This window comes from Drosophila yakuba, chromosome 2R (genome assembly GCF_016746365.2).
Source record: "Drosophila yakuba strain Tai18E2 chromosome 2R, Prin_Dyak_Tai18E2_2.1, whole genome shotgun sequence".
In the NCBI taxonomy this organism is placed as follows: Eukaryota; Metazoa; Arthropoda; class Insecta; order Diptera; family Drosophilidae; genus Drosophila; species Drosophila yakuba.
The window spans coordinates 13,381,060-13,399,266 of NC_052528.2; the positions used below are offsets into that span (position 1 = coordinate 13,381,060).

The 18,207-nt window shown below is 43.0% G+C and overlaps 1 protein-coding gene across 5 annotated transcripts; it reads left to right on the forward strand.

The window, feature by feature from the left end:
- The first annotated feature begins 363 nt into the window (after nt 1-363).
- LOC6530472 (caskin-2) lies at nt 364-18,157 on the forward strand. Of its 5 annotated transcripts, none has more exons than XM_015197190.2 (6): nt 364-967; nt 8,799-9,837; nt 14,506-14,739; nt 14,970-15,209; nt 15,537-16,013; nt 16,182-18,157. In XM_015197190.2, exons 2-6 carry the CDS (start codon nt 8,848-8,850, stop codon nt 17,025-17,027), a joined length of 2,787 nt encoding a protein of 928 aa, XP_015052676.1. In that variant the 5' UTR covers nt 364-967; nt 8,799-8,847; the 3' UTR covers nt 17,028-18,157. The 5 variants fall into 5 exon arrangements, with proteins under 5 accessions (XP_015052676.1, XP_015052678.1, XP_015052677.1 ...); XM_015197191.3 differs by having other exon boundaries at nt 371-460; XM_002091352.4 differs by lacking the exon at nt 364-967 and adding an exon at nt 2,728-3,015.
- Nucleotides 18,158-18,207: the final 50 nt, after the last annotated feature.

The following is an 18,207-nucleotide window of genomic DNA, read 5'->3' on the forward strand; positions in this document are numbered from 1 at the left end:
AAGATATCACGTTCGCCAACACTGTTTCGAGAGCAAAGAAAAATATTGGTATTTTTGAGCTTTCACACCGGTTCTAGGGGTGGGAAACAACTTTTGAAAATCAGAATACAAATGACATCCAGGGAACATAATGTATAATTTTTTAATCAAGATTTTTAAAGTAACTAAAATGAAAATCAAATTACAAACTGAATTGAAAGAACAGGGAACATAAAAGACCTGCAGTTCTTTCAGACCGCCAATAATACCAAAATACCAAAACATCGATACTTAGATACTTTGTGTGCAATCGATGTTTTATTTTTTATCGATGTGGTATTTTACAACGACCACCCTGCGATCACACTAAGTTTTGTTTTCGTTTTTCCGCTGCTCGGACGTTTGTTGCGGAAACCCGTTCTTTTGTCGTTAGATTCAAAAACGGATTATAACCCAACTACGAATGTTACAACGAAATAAAGTAATTACAAATACTAAGTTTGAAAACAGTGCTATATATATCAAAGAATTATAAAATAAAACTCAACAAATTACAACAAAAGAAAATGGCGGCTCAGCAAATAAAAAAGGGCAGTCGAGACCACAACAACTGAGCAAGAAATTCAGCTTAAAAGAAAACCACGAAAAAAAAGCGTCAACATTTTCGTCTGACTGAAATTAATCTGGTTTTTATGTTTTACTCGCGCGTCGTAGACATAAAATAAAGACAACAGTGAGTTTTGGTGCGAGAGTGTGTGTGTGTGTGCGTTTGATGCCGTTTGTTTGTCTCCTGTTTTTGTGGAAAAAGCCATAAAAAACGTGAAATTCATTAAGCTACAAAAGCAACAATTACGAGCGTTTTACATTGTTTACATTTTGTGTGCCAGCTTTCGTTACGCTTGTGATTTACGTGATTTGTCGAAAGGCAAGAGAAGGGGCGGAGGGACCTTAGCCAAAAGTCTGGAAAATAATAACTTTTTCTGCTAACGTAAGTTTATACTATGTGTTTAAAATTACATTTACACTTTAATGGGCCCTGGTGTTTTTGTTGCATTTCGCACAGGCGGCAACTCTTTCTTGTGTTTTTATTTTGATGCGGTCTTTGTCCTGCGCTGCCTGCGTCGACGTCGGCGTCGCCATCTGTCACTTTTGAGGGTTGCCAGCTGTTTCGTTGCGCCTTGTATTCAATGCGGCATCTTTAGCATCTGCAGGAAATTGGGTTTCCAAAAAAAAAGAAAGGAAACAAAAGACAATCAGAAGGTGGGGCACTCACGACTGCAGCTGCCGCTGTTTAGGCTTATGTAATTAATAAACCAACACGTGTCTGGCATTGCCAATGACACGTGACAACTCTGGTCGTGAGTAGTGGGGGTGCAATAAAACTTAACGTCTTGTACTTTAATGTTTTTCTTTTTTTTATATTAATTCCCCGTTTGCATAATTTCCCCTTGCCATAATTAAAATCGAGACCAGAGCTCTGGTAAATTTTTCTGCTCTTTGGTTGTTATAGCTCAGATTGCGCCATAAAACTCATATAAATCAATAGAAAGCGCAGCAGTACTCACACACAAACACACACCCGCAAAAACCATAACTCACTTGCCATAATGAAACGAGTGAGATGGATGGAGAGAGAGCCCGCGCTCAATATGCAGAGATTTGTGTGGGAATCAAATGACTTGATGTCGTTGTCTCCAATGAAGTGTTAGAATAAGGGTGGGGGGAAGGGAGTCCACCGAGAGATTAGAGAGAGAGAGAGCGTGCAGCTGCGCGGTTCTCAAATAGAGTTACCGCTGATGGAGCCTCGCTCTCTCTGCCCAAGTGGCTCCATCTCTCTATTTCTCTTATTGCCTTGTGCGGCATGAAAAGTGGTTGTGCTTGCTTCATTCGCTTGTGTGTGTGTGCTCGGTTTGTTTGTCTTTTCCGTGGCATTCAACGCACAGTGGGACAGATAAGGAGATTATCAATTGCTGTCCCCACTCCCGCTCATTAATCTTCTCGCTGCGAGGGAAAAGTAAACCAAGTTGAACGATCTATTAATATCTTACAACTTAATTGTATTCCTATAAATATGAACATAGAACGTAAAAATATGGTTGTATCTTTTTGAAGCCTAACTGCATATGTTTAACATTTCATATTTCATCTGTTTTATTGATCCTAGATGTCATACACAGTTGTAGATCTTACAGTGGCGGCTGATATCTTTGAAAAATCCTTTGGTGGTTCAGGGGTTCTGCATGTTCTGTTTGTTTGAAATCCCCCTTAGCTTAGGCAGCTTTCCTGAGCGGTTCCACTGTGCCGAGTGCATTTCCATCGTTGCCAATGGCAACCACTTTAGGGAATAATGCCTGTGCCTGCTTATTGAAGCTACGCTTTGTTTTCCCATTTCTCTTTCGCCGCCTCCTTGCCCCGTCCCCCTTTTCATTCATTTATTAACTAACTAATTTGCCAGGCCCGAAACAAATTGCCCAGCGGAATTGTTATTGTTTCAATTGCAACAAATTGGCCGCTGAGAAAAATTGTTTACTCTCCCTGCGAGCGAGTGACTGATTGAGATGCGGGGAGGGAGGAGGGGAAGACATGTACAAGTACAAGTTGCGCATTCGCTCTCCTTTGGGCCCCGCTCAGCTGGCCCGCTCTCTCTGTCTCTCTCACTTGCAACTTCGAGGACTCCGGACTCCAATCGGATTTTACGGACCTGGCTTTAATGCTCGAATGCTGGAGCCGCGATTCAATACGCTTTGGCTTGCGGTCGTCGGCGCTTCTCTTTTTTCGGGCTCCTCTCGCTCGGGGTCTGCGATTCTCCAATTCTCAACATACAGCTACTTTTCTGCTCGGTATATGTCCACGCGCGCGTGTGTGTGTGTGTGCGCGTATGTGTGTGTTGGTGTTAACGTAAAAAGAAATTTTTGCACAGCAATTTTCGTATGAAAAATCAATTGGTATCTTGGTGAAAATCGCAGTTAATGTGAATTTCCAGTGTCATTATTCGTCTTGCATCGAAATCTCGAAGAAATGCATCATTTAAACATGGTAATTTGCATATTTTTTGCACAGTTGTTCTGCAAAATCGTACGCATGTGTGCGTGTGACTACGTTTCGTAGTGTGTGTGTGCGTAGTAGTAAGCCGCATACGATTTTTCGCCGAAAATTGTAGGCGGTGGGCGGGGCACGAGGCAAGTGCCTCAAAAAACGTCTCAAAAAGTTCAATGTAGCTGTAAAACGCTGAGCACTGCCCTCCATTATTAATGGCTACACAGCAAAAAAGTAGTTTAAACCATATAAATTGGTAGTAAGGGTATAAGTTTATAAATGCCAAAAAAGTTATATCCATGGTTAAGATACGTTACTTAGGCTTAATTGCTGGTTATAGCCCAATATATGAATACGACATTAAAAAGAAAATCCATATTTATGTAGATGTGTGAATTCTTTAGATATTTGTTAGTGATTCGATCGTTCCAGGTTCGCGTGATTTTATTGCAGACAAACTACTGCCATGTGGGGTCATGTCTTGTCATCTCTGACATTATAAGTGTCTAATCAAACTTGAAAAGTATCCACAATTTTCCTGTGTACCTCCCACTTATCTCCCTTGCCTTTCTTCTGCATTTCTTGCAACTGCTTTTGTCTGCACTCATTGCTCGCCTTACAACTTGTTTGCCCCTTTCTTCTTGACCAACAAAAAAATAGAAAAAAATGTACAAAAAGAAGGAATTGATGGCCGCTTTTGGTACGACTTGGAGTATATTTCTCTACGTGCCTGTCCGCCGTATTTGGTCCGTCTCTGTTTTCTGTCTTCATTTTTCCTGTACTGACTGTGCTACATGCCATATGCGCAACGCAATGTCGTCTTCGTTTGCATTAACCGTTAAACTGCACGTAAGTTATCCGTCTGTCCGTCCGTCCGCTTGTCCGTATGTCTGTCCGTTCACCGCCCGCCCGCCCACACATTTGACACATCTTCAGCGCTGCATTTTCCTCCTACGAGCTTTATTCCGCTCCTCCAAAACATCGACCATAATAGGGTACTACGAGGTATATCGGTTTGGGTTATGCGTGGAATTCGGTGCGTGATCTACAGATTGGGGTGGGGTACTCCTAATGGAACATGGCCGCCTAATTTGGCCATTGCCATTGAACATGTGCGTTATTGATTTTGGATGGGGTGCCGCCATGAGACCATTATTTATGCATGGGCCGTTGTCAAGAATGATGAACTTTGAAATGGCTGATAAGTGCACTATATTCTATTGGAAATGCCGTTTAATAAGAGCAATCAAGCAAGTGGAAATGCAAAGTGTTTCAAGTTGAATTGGCAATTGCAGTTGCGGGTCTAAATTGATTCTTAGGCGAAGAAGGAGTCATAAAGTTCTTCTTCAAAAATAGTATAAACACGTTTTATTTTTGCTTTCGTTACAATTGGGTAGGTATTTTGATGTTTTCTAAGCCAGTTATCCAGCTCGAACTGTCCTCATTTTCGTTTATTTGCAGGGTAGCAGTACAGCTCCCTCGATGCTCCTTATTGCATTTCACTTCATATAGCTGTTATGGCGCTGTTTCTGCCTGTTCTTGGCGTTTGCCTGAAACCTGAAACAAAACGCAGAGACAATGCACGAGCAACAACAACAACAGCGACAACTCCCTTTTACAGGCAAAACAAGTTTCGGCTGCCTCTGGCCATTTATTGTTGCTGGAGCTTCGAGTTGGAGTCTCAGTCGAAGTTTGTGGTTGCTGCTTGTCTCTGCGCTTTGCGAGATCAACATCTCGAGCTATCGACAGCTTTTGTGGCAAAGAGATGGTAAAGTTTTAAGGCGGCAGGGAATCGCGAGGCAGGCAGCAGCAACAGCAGCAGGCAAGCAGCATCATCATCGACACCATCTTTTGTGCGGTCGTTGGTTGTTGTCGCTCCGCGTTTATTGTGGCTGCTGCACAGCGGAAAAGCCCAAATCAAATCCCCTCAAAATTCACTTACAAAATTTATAATCAGCGTAGTACAGATCTGGTATTTGGTTTTTGAATCTGATCCTAATTTCCACTACGTTTATCCTGCATGTTCTCATTGAATCTTCTGTCATGGTATTAAACAAAAAAAAAAAAAAAAACTAATAGTTTCAGGCATGTACCTTAGTTTTAACTAAAACATATTGCCCTCAAAACCTAAAAGCTTAGATGCCGATTTGTGGTGATTGTTTTTCTCGCTGTGTGTGTAGCTTTCCCTCTTTTTGTTTGGCTTGACAGAATATTCTACTAAGTACAAAACCTTTTCTCTACTTGAGACCCGGGCGTGGTAAACACGAATAAAGTACGACCGAACTTAGTCCATTGCATTTCGGGGCAAAATAAAGAAAATAAGGGGCAGTAGGGAATAACAAAACAAAACAAAAAAAAAAGGGAAAAAGCGAGTGAAAGAGTGAAAAAAACTTGTCATATGCAAAACACCCGCAGCTGATAAATAAGAAACAAACCTTTTGTTGTCAATAATGAAGTGCTGGCCGACTGGAGTCAGGATGGTATGATGGAAATGGGGGGTATGGGGCATGGGGGTGTTTTATTTTTCAGCTGTTGAACCTTACTTTATCTATCTGGCTTAATGACACCAGCACACACTTGTCGCCCACTGGCAGCGTTAATAAACATGAGATTGAGATGCGCCTCATTTGATGCCAACCTCCTGTGGGTCCGGTCGGTCCATACGATGCCATACTATCGCACTATGTGCCGTCTAGTGGGTTCAGTGCGGGGGTGATTCTGGTGATTCAGTGGGTGGTGGTTGGTGTGCCCACTGAGCTGGCCGTTCTGGTGATAGATTGGCCGTGTTACCGTTTGCCATTTTATTGCGCTCCATTTGGCTGATTACTCATGCCAGTAAACTTTAACGGCTCTCGACAGCGACAAAAACGCTATGAAAGAGAAAAAAACGAGCCACTAAATGGAACGAATCTAGCGAAGATTAAATACGCTTTTTCTCAGTCGTCTTTCCGACTGAAGGGTGAAGCGTCAATAGTCATCTTTCAAAGGATTACATTTCACGCATTCTCAAAGGTTGGCTTTCCTGACAGTAAGTGCGTTTTGAATCATAAACAGACTTCTATAATCCCTGAAGTGAGCAAAATACCAAGATATTTTAAAGACTTGGGAAGAAATCCGTAAAAGTTTGTATAAATGCAGCAGCGATTGCAAACTTAGTGTAGTTTTCAATACAACTTTTCCGTAGAGTATAAAGATTGCGGTCATTTTGTATCTGATTTATCAGTTTCCCCTGCTATCTTTGTATCTGTGTGCCTCAATGTGTTGAGAGCTCTGGTGTAACCATAATTATTTTTAGTTGCTCAGCGTTTTTGCTGCCAACTTCAAAACCGCAACTCCGCTTCATTGTACATCAATCAATATGTGTGTGCACAAGTGTGTGTGTATATATGTATGTATATATATGTGTGTGTGACAATCAATAAATCTTTCGGCCTGTTGGCCGCCCAACCACCCACCAACTCCCCGCCAGCCGACTATTTCCCTTTTGTATTTGCTGTATTTATGTATTTGCCAACACTCAAAAGGTCCCAAGCCTCCAATTGCATTTCCAATCAGTTTTTATGCTGCACAACAGTGAACACTCGCCAGGGGAGACCCTTTCAATAGATTCAAAATTGATTTCGATTTTATATCCACACTTTAAAGCCAAAGCCGGCATTCGCTGGGCACGAAAGACAGGGCAAGTGTTATGCTCATTACGATTACTCACCACCCACAGTACGGGGTGTGCACTGAGAAAAACAAATGAAATATTTGATATTTATACTTTAAAGAGAGTAAACAAGAAAATGACACTGAAAAGATATTTTACATTCAAATATATGGCGATATTGTTTTCATTTCATTTAAGATTTTGTGTGAAATAAAACAATTTACTTTGCTTTACTTTACTGCTTTCGTAAGCATTTTTGTAGTATTTGGCGTATTTTTTCCCACTGCACATTATTGCGGCACCCCGACTCCCCTCCCGCTTTTTATGAGGCAGTATGGGGGCTTGCCTGTTCCATGTTTGCAATTAAACTTACAGCTCCTAACAACAATGGTAGCTCATAAAAATGGGATAACAAAAACGCGGGGTAAAAAGACAAAAATTTAAATAAGGAAAAAACTGCAATGCCGGCCGCATGAAACGGTTCAACAACATCTGGTGGGTGGGTGGTTTTCGGTATATGCATGGGAGGGGTGCGGGGAAAGGGGGTTGCATGGGTGCAGCTCGTGTGGGCGGCAAAACAACACAACACAAAGAAACCGCAACCCACATTTGCTGCTGCAGTTGATATACTACCCTACTACGCGAAAACTCGCTCGCTCTCTCGCTCTCTTGCTGAGAGAGGATTTCCTCTCTCTTTCGCGGGTGTTTTTGCAACGGTTGCAGTTTTCCCCTATTTTTCCGGCACGTCGCATACATAAAAATTCATTAAAAAGGCAGCTTGTAAATGAGATTTACTACTGCCACCGTTATGCGCTTTGCAGTTTTTCCAACACACATTTCCCAGCGCCACCCACGCACACACATTTTTGGCGTTGGTGGGGGAGGGAAAACCACTCGGATTATGACACCTGGTGCTTTGGATTTGCACTCGCCGGCCGGGCAGCAGCGAGGCTCCAATCGAACAGGTGGCTGCCACGCCAGTTATCGATAGTCGGGCGGCAATTGCACTTGCCGTCTTTTGAATTCCCAAACACTTGTTTTTCCATTTCCCATTTCCCATTTTCATTTGCAGCACTCGGCGCGCACTCGCTGACTTTGTAAGCGAATTGCCAGGAAATTGCTGCTGCAGCTTAAGTTTTTTGCATTTTTTATTGTTTCCCCGTAAATCGGGCGGCTTTATTTCTGCGCCCTGCTGTTAATGACATGTTGAGGGCCTCGTTCGTGACTTTCTGCCAGATTTCGCCCGTCCGCGGTCTGCCCGTGCATTTTTCGAGTGTATTATGACGCTGCCGACTAGACAGCAGCCCAATCTACCCCACACCCTCCCGACCAGCCGGCCACCCGACCACAGAATGCAGTCAACGAACTTTGACACAGCTCGTGCCGCAGCCAAAGCCTCATAGTCCTCGCCCTTTTGCGTCTCGCCCCGTCTCCCTCTGACCACCTCGTGCCTTCTCTTTCTGACAGCTGCTTAGAACACGGCCATGGGTGTTGCTTTTTGGGGGCATCTAGGGCGTATCGGGCAGATATATGAACATCTGTACAAATAACTCAAGTAATTGGAGAACTCGGGGAAATTTCCTTTTAATATTGATAATTAATTCAATTTTTAGAGCACCCATGATCCTTTATAATAGTTTACTTCATCAAGTATATTTATCAAAATATTAACAAAGCGATTTTGTAGCACTCCCAAACAGCTCAAGCTTTAAGAAATCTCTAGTAACAGCCTATGTAACATAAATCCTCAGCTGCAAAGATTTATTATTATAGTTAATTAAATCATGTGATGCAATGGGTATTTCCCACGTCGCCACCTTTCAAGCTAACAACTTTTTTGTGAATGAAAATTGTAATGCAGTGGAGTAGATAAATGGGGCAGGGATGGGGTTGGGGCCTAAACACATGAAGCTGGGATGGCGGGGAGTTGAAGAACCCGTGGCGCAGTTTATTGACTCGCCATGTAAACAGTGTTGTGAGCCCTATTTTTAGAGTAGAACATCAAAACTGTCTATGACCAATTATGCAGATTTCTTGTTTTCTGGCACACACATCTGGCGGACACATTTGCCCTACTGCAGTACTGATTTTTCAATTTTTCTCTCTTTTTTTCTGTGTGTTTTTCCAACAGGAGTCGGCGAAGTTGCGGCCCCGGCGGCCAGTAGAGGCGCATAATAATCATGCATCGTTCGCTGAAGCCGCATGCATCCACCGCACAGGCTAAGAAGGTGCAACCGCCAACGATACCAGGGGATTCGCTGCAGGATTTGCATCTCTATCAGCAGCCGCAGCAGCTTCACCACCACCAGCACCAACACCACCCCCACCATCATCATCCGCACCACCAGCCGTCGATACCGCTGTACCGGCTAAGCGGACCACTGCGCCATCACCAAAACCACCAGGCGGACGATGGGATCAGCATGAGCGGCAGCAGCATCGTTTCGTCGCCCTCGCTGGAGGAGGGTGGCTTCAATTTGCCCCGGGAGACGAGTGTGGCCCTGCGTCTCAAGGATGAAGTGGGCGGCACTTCAACGGTAGCCCCTTCCACTGGCGTTGGAGGAGGAGGAGGTGGAGGTGGAGCGACGGTGGTTGGAGCACCGCCACCCGGAGCTGGAAAGCCCGGAGTTGCTATGGTTCCACCGCCACCCGTTTTCTGTGCCACTTTGCGCGAACCGCTGACCCACAAAGCGGCCGTCTACTACCACCAGCAGCTGGCCCTGCAGGAGGATCAGGGCATCGATCTAACCCAATCGCCTGGCCGAGACTCGCCCGGCTCCTCGTCGGGCTCGGCGGGCTCTGGATCTCGTCACAGCACCGCCAGCTTGGACTCGGGTCGGGCATCCTCCTACCTGACGGGTGTGTCCTCGTCGGGCGCCTCGATTCGTGCTCCACTCTCCTCGCCGCGCTGCAGTTCCGTGAGCTCGTGCTCCATTGGCAGTGTGGATAGGCAGCGGAACGATGAGCTCATCATCGACTGGCTGCTGGAGATGAAGCACGAGGAGTACGCCCAACTGTTCATAGCCGCGGGCTACGATCTGCCCACCATTGCGCGCATGACGCCGGAGGATCTCACCGCCATTGGCATCAAGAATCCGCATCATCGAGAGCGGATCAAGCAGCGGATCGACAAGCTGCAGGTGCTCGACAATTTGCCGCATTTCGTGCCGGTAAGTACAATTGTAAAAACTAAATAAATAAATAAGCGCTAAGCATATTGTAAACTAGTTCAAAATAGTTCTAAAACGGACTTTATCTCTCCACAATAAAGTCGAGAGTTCCGGAAAAATATCTCTGTTTGTTAGCACGCCCGCAAATATTTGCCTATCTAATCAGTAGACAACCAGTTCAACTCGTGATGCACTTGGTGGTACAGTAGAGACTTTTTGGGGGAAACCCTTGCAGTGGCTTTCAAAATGAGAAGTTCTTTTCTATACAAAGTAGTGTTCAGCTCAAGCTTTTCTATTTAATTTAACAAAAAGAAAACCTTTTGCTAACAATATTGTTCTTAAAAGGTAAAACAATACACATTTTGCTTAAGTTCTAAAGGGCAAAGCTTAAGATTTTAAAATAGGGAAAGGAAAAGTACAAACTAAATCGATTGGAAAGGAAGTGGCTCATTAGCGCTCAAGTTTGAATACAATAAAGATTAAAAACTAATGGCTGGGCTAGCGATCAACTACTGTGAACGTTGGCCTGCAATCACGTAGAGCAACTTATTTAGTCATTGTTAACACAGATAGGCACACATACACAACTGCGAGCTTGGCAAATTGCCATATTGGCATTAATTGTGGCCGGCAACACCCTTTTCTCTCTTTTCGCCGTTTTCCCTGTTTGCTTGCTTAGTTACCGGCTTATCTTTTATATTCATTAAATAAGCATTTGCAAAAAGGCAGAAAAGAGTGAGCAGAAAAAATAAACTTGTTTCCCACATGCGAAGGAGAAAAAGAGAACTTAAAACGGCGCCGTCAGCTCATTTTGTTTTTTTTTTTATAAAGGAATTTTATTAAATATGCGCACATTAATTCCCATCAACAATTCATTAAAAACACGAACAGCAAATTGAATAAATATACAAACTAAAAGTCCATTTGTGCGGATTTCTGCGGTGACATTAAGTTGAACTTGAAATAGCAACAGCAACCATCGCAGATAATTGCTCTGCGGATCGAAGCCGATCATTAGCCAATCGAGCTGGCAGATCAAGGTTCCAGCTGAATGACTAAGATGATGGCCAACAATGCTCATTCAGTGAAATGCCATTCAAAGTTCCATTCGAATTCGTGGCGTAGAAGTAATGGATTTGAATCGCGTAATCGCAGGTGAACAAACTGTTGAGTCCGAAAAAACAGAATCTGATAGGAATCGCATAAACTTCCGCAGTTAAATTGCTTCTTGCAAGTTCAATTGGTTCAATTTTAATGCATTTTTTTTGTTTTATAGGGATAGACAGGTTTATCATTGAGCTGGGGACTGTTTTCATAGCAACCCATCTGCATATAGGGTATAACTTGCCAAACTTCCGCCTTTGAATTCGAGCTTGTAGATTATTCAGCAAACTTAACTTCTTACCTTCCCCAGTTAACTGCACTGAAATTCGTACGAAAAGTACGTGCCTTACAAAATGCAACCACCTGAGGTCTTATCAATATGCATTTCACGTTTGGCCCTAAACAACGCTTTCAAGTCGAATGACTAACCCCGAATAAAATCAACACGCTGTGCATATGGAAAGGCATACCAAATAAGATGCGAAACATGCATATCACCGAGGAATCGGTTCAAAGTTTACTACTTGACCAACATAATTATTCATGGAAACGAATCCAAGTCCAAGTCAATGCTGTGGCTCCAAATATGTTCGAAAAATGAAAATGTTTGAAAAATGCCTCCATAAATTAACATTAATTGTTTGACTACAACTCGTACCATATACACATTCGTGGCACGAGTTCCACATTCACGGAGAGCTGCATTCCGGTGCCGATTAACACCCAACGGCCATAATCTTCAACTTTAACTGCAGCTTCGACTGATTCATTTCATCATGCAGATGCATATACATACATACATACATATGTATATAGTTGGGTTTATGGGTGTATAACTGCATTCCCCGCCCACTCGGCTATATTGCAGCCCACCTGCCGGCGCAGCGAATACAGAAAATATCATTTATCGCCTTTATCGATCATTCAACGGATTTCGTACTCAGACTCGGACTCAAACTTGTGCCACATTCCGTTCGATTTCGGTTAATTGCTAGTTTTGCTCCATCTAATAACCTCCATTTTGGTGTTTCATTATCGCAACGCCTCGAATCTTTTCCAACCGATTTGCCATGCTGTTTAGCTGCAATTTTTCAAATCATGTATGACCTCAGTATGAGCTCTTGTTTTTTGTTTGTTCCACAGACGGTTTTGTATTTCAGCTGAAAAATGCTCGATAATATTTTACTAGCTGTGTAGAATTTTGCGCTTTTTGTTGTTCGGCATTCTTTTTTTTTCTTGTTTTTTTTTTTGTATTTTATTTTGCTGTTTATATAACACGCCGTGACTGTTTTCGCAAGTTAGCCAAGTTTTGTGGTCGAGTTACCCGTATTGTTGTCGTTCTTTTATCGCTCCATTCGATATTTCTTATTTGTTGATCTTGGGCGAGACACTCTTTGTCTTTTGGGGTGCGGTTGTAGGGCTCCAAGACACTGGGAAAATTGATCTTTTCCTGCTACGCAAGGTACATAATATAAGGAAACTACTGAAAAGCTGCAAAACTACTGAAAAGACTTTAAATGCCAAAGTGATTCATTTTGTATACTTCAACTTAAGTACTAACAGACTTTGTGACTAAAAGTTGTGACTTCATATTTCTGTTACAAATGAAATAGTTAGCTCCTAAAGATAGATATTTCCGTTGCCTAATATTTATTGTGAACAGTTCTAATAGCTTCACAATTATTTTTGTTACCATGTACCTTCACTTACATCACCCATAACGAGCGAGACTCGAACAAAAACCGAGCTCACTTCGCTCATTAGCCAACATTCTACAGCAGCCTCTACTGCTGGCTTTCTTTTTTCGCACACACATCTTTATCTTGGCGAAAAAGGAAATAAAGCGAAATAACTGAGAAATGAGAAGTGAGAAGTGAGCGCGGGAAGGAAAAGGTTATTAAACGGTCGCCAATCTCCGCTGCGAGCCCCACAATCAGCCAGCAAACGAAACGACCTTGAGGGTCGGAAGGCGCTGAAGTTGGCTTATATATTCCTACTTTTCTCGCGGTCCGTTAGTAAGGTCCAAAATGGTTTTTGGTTTTTTGGTTTTCTGACTGACGCATTCGCTTGAACAGACGCTTTTTCACTTTTGTTGTACATAGTACGTACAGTTTGTTGTTTTGTTTTTGTTGTTGTCTCTTGGTCAGCGATTTGCTTTTCAAAAACCAGTTTTTTTCGTTTTTGCCTGCTCTAATGATGGCTGCCGCTGCTGTTTAGTGTCATACCATATGCTACCTGCTAATGGATTTCGGAGAAGCGAACTCATAGTGAAGCCAGCCACCAAGCACCAAAGAAACCAAAAAAAACCAAAAACCCAAATTGTTATTTAGATAAATATTTTGTTAAAGTTTTAGTATAATATATGGTGTCGTGCCTGCTGGAGATCTTCGCCCATTTGGCCGACACTGGAGGATTTCGATTAGCATATGGGTCTTATAGAGTTGCGGGCTTGTCATTAGTGTTGTTTTGCTGCGACATTCACTTCGGAGTTGTGAGGCATACATTAAAATAGTGTTTGAAGTGGCATTCCTCTGCGGAGAGTTCTCTAAATAAACAACTGAACAACGAAGCTCGAGATCAAGAAATATTTTCATACCTACTCTGCCAAAGAGTGGGATTATTGCAGGTTTCCAAATGGCAATATGTGCTTTCTAAAATTGGAATTTCACTGGCATATTTCCAAAATAAAATGGAAGATGATACATGCATAGGTAATAGTACATGCCTTAATTGAATTATCAATGTAAGGTAAGGAAAGCAACAGACTTATTCCACGCTGATGTCATGTTCAATAGATACTTTTAAATAAGATTGACTTTCCTATAGCTTGAATGTTATTCCACCAATCAAATGAATGAGATTTTCCTATGGTGAGGCTCTCCCAGCAATCACATCACATTTCGCAGAAGACAAGGCGTTTAATTAAATTGAAATCAACAGCAATTTAGCTGCCGAAAGAGCAGACAGTCATAGTACCAAAAAAATGAAGAAAAAACGAAGAAAACTGATTAACACATCGCGTACATGGAGCATAAAGTACGCATGTATGAAAAACTTAGCTTTACACGCACTTCAGTGAAGCCAACGATTTTTGACTGCATCGCATACTCGTATGTGTTTTTATCTGCGTATATAGCGACTTTTGGTTACGAGTCGGGCTAGCCTGCTACCGTTTAATGACGACAGCAACGAGTTTTGGCTTTTATTCGTTTCTTTATGCCTGTGCTTTGACGCGATTTATGTCATATCTTATCAATTACAACTGATTAGAGCTGGAACGACGACGAGCGATGTCTGGGTAGGCTCATCATGAGAGACACCAGCCCCAGAGTCCCAACCTTATATGTATATAACCCAGCCCAATCCAACCCACAACCCACTCCATACGATTCTATTCGATTCCCCCTTTATCAGCGAGGTCTGAACTAGTTCACGGACAATTTGTAGTCTGTGCCGATCTGTGTTCCCTATTCTGGACATGACATGAATCAAATGCGATTAGCTGGCTCCAATAAAACATAACGATAATGACGTCTCAATTCCGATCTCCCCTACTATTTGCAGGGATCCATAGAGGAATGGCTGCAGCTGCTGCGTCTGGAGGAGTACATTCAGCCGTTATTGGAGCAGAACTATAAGACGGTGCGCGACGTAACCCAAGTGACTTGGGAGGATCTCGAGGACATTGGCATTGTCAAGCTGGGCCACCAAAAGAAGATACTGCTGGCCATCAAGCGTGTGAAGGACATCATTAGCGGAAAGTGGAACCCAGGCGGCGCCAATGCCTACCAACAGCAGGTGAGAAGTGCTTCTATATACAGTGGAATGCAAAATATTGTTTCAGTAAATAAAAGGATTTGACATTACTCAATTTTACATTCTTAAGTTCTTGTTGTATTCGTTTCTTTCTTTCTTTGCCTTAACTTTATTTGATTTCATTTGATTTTGAGTTACCACTAACTTGTTTTGTTTCTATTTTGTTCATTTGTTTTGTATGATTTCCCCCCATCGGAATGGTGACCAATCAGGAGTACCAGCGGAAGCCCTGGCAATTCAATGTGCCCATACCCAGTACGCCATCCTATGTGCCAACCACCCGCGTCTCGTGGGACGACACGAAAATCTATGCCACCAGCAGCAGTGTCCTGAATGCCACTGCCCCATCCGGGAGCAGCTGCCTCAACAGCAGCCTCACCAACGGAGACGCCTACTACTGCACGGGCAGCAACCACGAGTGTTGCTCGGGCAACGACGTGGTGCTCATTAAGGTGGGCACTTGGTTCTCAGTTAAAACAACTAAAAAGCGTAGCAGCCCGTTGGCCTTGAACTTTCAAGTGCCCTCTGACATTTTAGCCACGAGCTAACTTAACTGCTGCATCGCGAACATCGTCGATTTAGTTTAGTTAAATATTTCTTTGAAATGCAAATTTTTAATTCTATAATTTATTTATGTTAATAACTACACAATAGAGGATTCACGAGTTTTAGATATTCCATTTAAAAATGACATGTTTCGCTCTTGACTGGAATAAAAACTGGCCTCATTAATTTCAAAAAGTTGCACCACTTAACAAGCCGCTTATCCTTTTCTGCAGGTTCGTCAGCCACGCGGCAAGAGCCTGGAATCCTTGGAGGACATCCACGACAACAGCACACGCAGCCATCTGACCTTCAGCCATTACACAACCACGGACTACGGCCACTTTGGCCCACCCACAACAGCGGCGGCTGCGGCGGCAATGGCTGCAGCGGCCACACTGCAGCAACAGCATCATCACCAGCAGCTGCTCCACCAGCAACAGCAGCAGGCGGCTGCCGCCCGTCTTCTGGGCAACAATGCGCCAGGCATTGGATGGCGGCGATCCTACGACGACGGCGACATCACACCCACCAACGATGCCACGAGGGAGCTGCTCTACGAGCAAGAGGGCGGTGGAACTCTGCCACGCCAGCAGCGGGGCATCCTGCAGCGTGCGGTGCTGAACACCATGCCGCCTCTGGAGCACCACCACTACATGAATGCAGCGGCAGCGGCGGAGTATGGTGCGGCCAGTGGTGTGGAGGGCGGAGCGGTGAGTTAGCGTTCCATGGATCATTAAGAACACTTCTCTGCGATTGCCATCGCTGTTTATAGAGGTTCATAATTATAAAAATTTTTGTAATATCAAGAAAAACAAAAGTGGCAACCGTGGATTTCAGCTTTGGAACTCTTTTTAACTAATGACTGTCTTCCATTACAGAACTATATGAGCGGCAGTCCCTTGACGGGCAAGAAGATAGCGCCCGAGCCACCTAGACGCCACTGCAGCATCCGCAACTCCCGCACGCTGAGCGGAGAGGGAGTGCCGTCGGGAGCGGCTGCGCAGGCGCATCAGCAGGCAGTACAACAGCAGCAGGGGCAGCACATGTTCTACGGCCACACGGCGCAGCACTGGCAGCAACAGCAGGCGGGTGCGGGGACTGGTCAGCAGCCGATCTACGCCAACTATGCCACCATTCAACAGACAACGGCGGAGATACACTGCGAGAAGTATCACGACAGTAAGTCGACTTCCAGCATCGATTCGATTGACACGATACCCTTTGCCAACGAAAACACCGGGACGATAAAGCAGCGACTGCTCAACCGCCAGGAGCTGCAGGGCGGCGGAGTGGGCAACAATAATGTACCCGGCGGCGGTGGCCATCCCGCACACCTGCACTCCTCCAGCTCGAGCTCCAGCTCCTCCTCCACGAACACCATCGCGAATATAGCACACTCGTTCCATTCGCTGAAATCTTCCAGTTCGTTGCACGATGCCACATTGGCGCGGAGTGAAAGCATGGGCAGCACAGCCAGTGGAGGAAGTGCCTTGCACCTGCGATCACCCACATTGGATATGTCGAATCCCGGAGGATCGGCGGTGGAGCCTGCAAGTTCGCCGGAAGCAGCTGTTCCAACTGTGGCCATCAACAATGGAGTTCCGCCCAAAGTGTCGGTGAACGTTCTGAACGACATTGGCAATATGCTGGCCAATCTAACGGACGAGCTGGACGCCATGCTGGAGGAGGAGAAACGGGTGGGCCTCAACATTGACAGTGAATAAATCTCCAATCAAACAACAAATCGTAGTGTAGCTGAATTTAGAAGTTGTTGTGTAACTTGTAATGTTTTATGTACTTCAACTTAGTTAAGTTCAACTTGTTTTTGTATTTTTTATTCCAAATGCGTGCGGAGAAGCATTCTTATTAGGTCGTATTCTGTATCATTTCGATATACACACTGTGTAGTAAAAAGTAACTAAAACAAGAAAGCTTTGGACAAACCATGTATACTTTTGTACTTTTCCTAAACTCTGCTCCCATTCCCGAAACTATGAGTGTTAACAATACAAAATGAAAATATCCAAGTAAAAGAATGGTAAATGAAGCGCAACATGCATATATGCAGAACTTGCATAGTTATTATATAGCATAAAATATATATAATTCTATATATAAATAAATATTTAAACGAAATCATTTATATGGACAAGTATTCAGTGGTTTGATACTATACGACAGAGGAATCAACAAATAAACCACACGGCACACTCATAAACAAACAAAATGAAAGTCAGACAAGAACTACTACTTAAAGATCCCATTCAGACAATTTCAAATTGCATTACTCTATAATTTTGTACCTTAGTGAGTTTTATATACATTTTTTTTCAAATCACGATGCACAGAAATTTTTTCTTTTTGTTATGATTACAACTGAAATCAAACTATATGAAATGAATGTATAATTAAGTGTTATTCCATACAAAGTAAAAATGGCATTATATAAAATATAAATCTTATATTAGCGTTAAATTAAGAAATTAAAAATAAAAAGAGGAGAACGAATCCATCTTTATAAATTATGTTTAATCGGGCATTGATGCTGAATAACGTTTAAAATTCCGTGGTATACAACTGAATTGCCTTCTTCTTTATAATTTACATAAATAAAAATCTTTTAGTAAAAATTTTGGTTTTGAGTGTATTTTCAGTTTTCTGTTAATTGCGCTCAGTTAAAAATATGTTTGGTGCGCATATCATTAGAGGAAATTGGAGTATTCGATTTATAAACGCATATAAGGAAAAGTAAAAGAATTAAATACAAATAAAATCACAAAAATGTAAAGCACATAAAGGGCAAAACAAAAATGATGAAAACAGATAACAAATAAAGTAAACTTTCATAGTAAAATGTGATTAGTTTTAATGCATGTTTTGTTGTTTATTCGGGAACACATTTTA